Source organism: Pinus tabuliformis, chromosome 5_1 (genome assembly GCF_031772625.1).
Source record: "Pinus tabuliformis cultivar Carrire ecotype Pingquan chromosome 5_1, CPIR1, whole genome shotgun sequence".
Lineage (NCBI taxonomy): Eukaryota > Viridiplantae > Streptophyta > Pinopsida > Pinales > Pinaceae > Pinus > Pinus tabuliformis.
Window position 1 is genome coordinate 357681189 of NC_142305.1, and position 3696 is coordinate 357684884.

The following is a 3696-nucleotide window of genomic DNA, read 5'->3' on the forward strand; positions in this document are numbered from 1 at the left end:
AGTTTGGTTCCAGGATTACTCTAGAAAAGCTTTGTGAGCCAGATAAGTAAAATTATTTGGCAAGTGATTCTAAAAATCTATTATGTATTTCTTATATATAGAGCTATTACCATGAAGGAAAGTGTACATAACTTCATACACATTTATGTATGAATCACATGTTCTTAGACTGTAGAAAATGACAAAATACCCTTAAAATGAGTAGGCTATTATGCAAAACCCTTATCAAAAAATAAAGAAATAGAATGATAATTACGAAACTGGTATAGGTACCGATTAACAAAAAAAACTAATCCCGTAAAAATATATTAATAATCAAATGACAGAAAACAAATTTAAGGAGATAATAGAAATTATGCTAGCATTAAAGATTAAGCTATTAAAACGGTAAATTTCCATGATGAAAACCCTGCCAGAATTAAAGAGCAAAGACTTATAGTTCACGATTATATTTTCCCAAAATTAGTCTTTCTCTAAACGTTAACACAAAACTCTAGCTAAAACAGGACAAACGCTGATAGTAAGAGCAATCTTATGCATTCTCGGTTCATACAAAAACCGCATATAAATATAAGTATAATTTTAGATCGCGGTGAAACCCTGGGGTTAGGGTAAAAGCAAAACGAGCCACATAATCTGCAAAAAGCCCTTCTTAATTCATTCTAGGTAATGCCAGAGAAAAAGGGAAATAACTGAATAAAACACTCTAAATACCAGAGAAATCAGTGCGGAAAACAATAGCAATCTCAGAAGGCTTGATAGGCATTTCCACTTGGCCATTTGCATATTAAAATTAATGCCTTAACACGCGGAAACAGAAATAAAATAATATACTATAACCATAGTGACCAAAGAGTTACAAAGGCGACTTAAATGGAAAACATCGTATAATCATCTAAAATGCCCTAAACAATATTAGTCACAGTTAAAACATTGAATATGTTAATAGGTTCAGTATCAAATCTAAAGAATGGCTAACCATAGTGACCAGAGAGATACAAGGGCGACTTAAATGGAAAACATTGTATAATCATGTAAAATCTCCTGAACAATATTAGTCATAGTTAAAACCTCTGAATATGTTAATAGGTTCAATATCAAATCTAAAGACTGGCTTCAAGAACTTGACGGTGAAGGCCGAGCCAGTTTTGAACAGAAATCAACAGGCCTCGCCCTCATCCAAATTCCATTACATATACCATTTAGGGTTGGCTAACCCTCTATTCAAATAAAGATAAGACCGCGAGTAAATAAAAAACATACTCAGACCCATTACATTCTCTAAAGACGAATTTTATCAGTAGTAAAACCCTGACTTAGGAAAACCCTAGACTAGTTCAAATACCCAATAAAGGGGTTGGACTTTTAGCTTGAAACTCCACGAAATGGGCAAGGGTTCCATCAACACTTTATCCGGGAATCCACTCCACCTGCAAACCACCTCCTCCCGACCAGGAGGAGACCACAAATTAGAAATTCGTTTTTGTAAAACCAAATGCATATGAATAAGCCTGTAGTTTGCAAACAATAAAAGTAAATTACCCATAATACCTGTACATTTGAAAGCTCTAAGCGTTGCTGAATCGCTGAGACAGAGAACACCAGACAACCGTCAAGGCAACAGCAAGGACCGCCATGGTAGGGAAGGGTGGCCTCGACACCCAACCACATCGCCACCAGGCGAAAGATCACGCCGAAGACCTCCTGCGGAGGAGAGAAACAATGAGCAAAGATCGCCAAGCCATCTGAGGCAAAAGGACCCAAAGATTCTACCCACCGTTGGATCAGTGCCAAAGCCTGAAGGCCGTAGATGGGGTCCGGAGTCCAAGGATGATAGAGGCGCCACTTTGTATTGAAGATTCAGGGAGGCCGGACCTATTACCCAGGCCGCCACAACAGCAGGCAGTAATCTCAGCATTAATGAAGGCCAGGTGGCGCGATAAGTACAGCATTAAAACTTTGATTAATAAACTCAGAAAATTAACATGTATGTTCTAACTTAGAAACCGCATACGACATTAATACGACTGTATATCCTTAGTACTAACGAATCCCAAGGATGACTGAGGAGCATCAAATCTGACCTAGAGATCTTTGAAAAAAGGAATGAAATTATAGCAAGGCTGCAGTCAAGCTGTAACGCGTTATGTATCAGCAGATTGCATAAATATAATGACAAATTTAATGATTATCGCTCAGCTAAAATAAATGGATGTGTATTTACTTTGCACTAATAGATGGTAAAAGAAGTTATTTTTAATGTATAGTTAATTTTAATAGGTGGATTCATGACACGCATCAGACTGGTCACGAACTAATGCTTTTCTGAGCATTACTTCCTTTTTTTTCTAGCGTCCAGATACTGGAGAGGCTGCGTTTAGAATAATGTTTTATATAATATTATTTTTTAAATTATTTGTGTCAATGGAATATAGTAATTAATGATATATAATATTATTTTTCAAATTTGTATTTATTGTATATAGTAATTAGTGATACAGTGTATAGTAATTAATGATATAACATAGTAAAATCAATTCTTATTACTATTATACAATAAAAGCGGAGACATTTTAATTAATAATATTTAAAATAAATAAAAAAATATATTTAAAAACAATAAATTTCATTTCATAGAGTTAAATTTTAAATAGATTTTATATTTTTTTTTCAAAACAAACTAACAACACATCAATGAAAAACTAATAACAACTATAATAAAAATAACAAATAATAAAAACCAAACTAAAATATAACATTTAAAAAAAATAAAATTAATGGATAATTTATAATTAAGCATTTTATTTTTTTAATATTTCAAAAAATTATTAACTTAGGCTATATTTAGGTTGATAAACACATTACTCAAATCTAATAAAGAATTTAACTTTGTCTCTATATTAAATGATCAATCTTGGCAATCTAACGAACGATCTAATAAAGGGACTTATATTTGGAAAGCCGGATCGATTTTCTCAAGCGGAATAAAGTGTGGCGACTATGGCGAGTATTAGTCAAATGATTGCTATTTGTAATTTTGCTGGTCAAAGCTCAAAATTTAATGGCCAAACCGTGGATCCTGCTTTAATAGGTAATGCCATCATTTTTTTTTCAAAGAGAAAATCAACATATGGCCGATGCCAGCAGATATTACAGCATATGACCGAAGTCAGCAAATTTTTACAACATATGACCGAAGCCGTAACAAATATCCTTCATAAAGCCAAAACCAACAAATTTTTACAACATATGACCGAAGCCGTAACAAATATCCTTCATAAAACCGAAGCCAGCAGATGACCAAATATCCTTCGTGGGGTCCTCAGCGAAACATCCCGCAGGAATCGATCCCGGCCCCACAAGTTTTTAAAATTATCTATGGAAGTTGGATATGATAATGAATTAAAAGCGAGGACTCGGATATATTAATCATTTCAATATTAAAGCCGCCTTTGAAGTAAACAGATTTCAAAACATCCAGTCTAAGGTCATGGAGAGAACCTTGGTCAATATTAAACAGCTTCTGCATGAATTTTCAAGTCAGGCACTGGTCAATGCGAGGGCATTCTCTGATTTTTCGTACCTACAGTTTCAATGTTTTGGAATTAAACGTTACTTTGACTATCCTACAAGTTGCGCCGAATTTTCAATCACGTGGATATTAATTTAAATGGCCATAGAATCCAGTGTTGCATA

The 3696-nt window shown here is 34.1% G+C and overlaps 1 protein-coding gene across 1 annotated transcript; it reads right to left on the reverse strand.

Moving 5' to 3' along the window:
* Positions 1-1006: 1006 nt before the first annotated feature.
* On the reverse strand, positions 1007-2087 carry LOC149164928 (uncharacterized). Its single transcript, XM_089431035.1, has 3 exons — positions 1778-2087; positions 1552-1704; positions 1007-1430 (listed from the first exon to the last, which is right to left on the reverse strand). The coding sequence occupies exons 1-3, from the start codon at positions 1916-1918 to the stop codon at positions 1410-1412; spliced, it is 315 nt and encodes a 104-aa protein (XP_089287161.1). The 5' UTR covers positions 1919-2087; the 3' UTR covers positions 1007-1409.
* Between the last annotated feature and the right edge of the window lie 1609 nt (positions 2088-3696).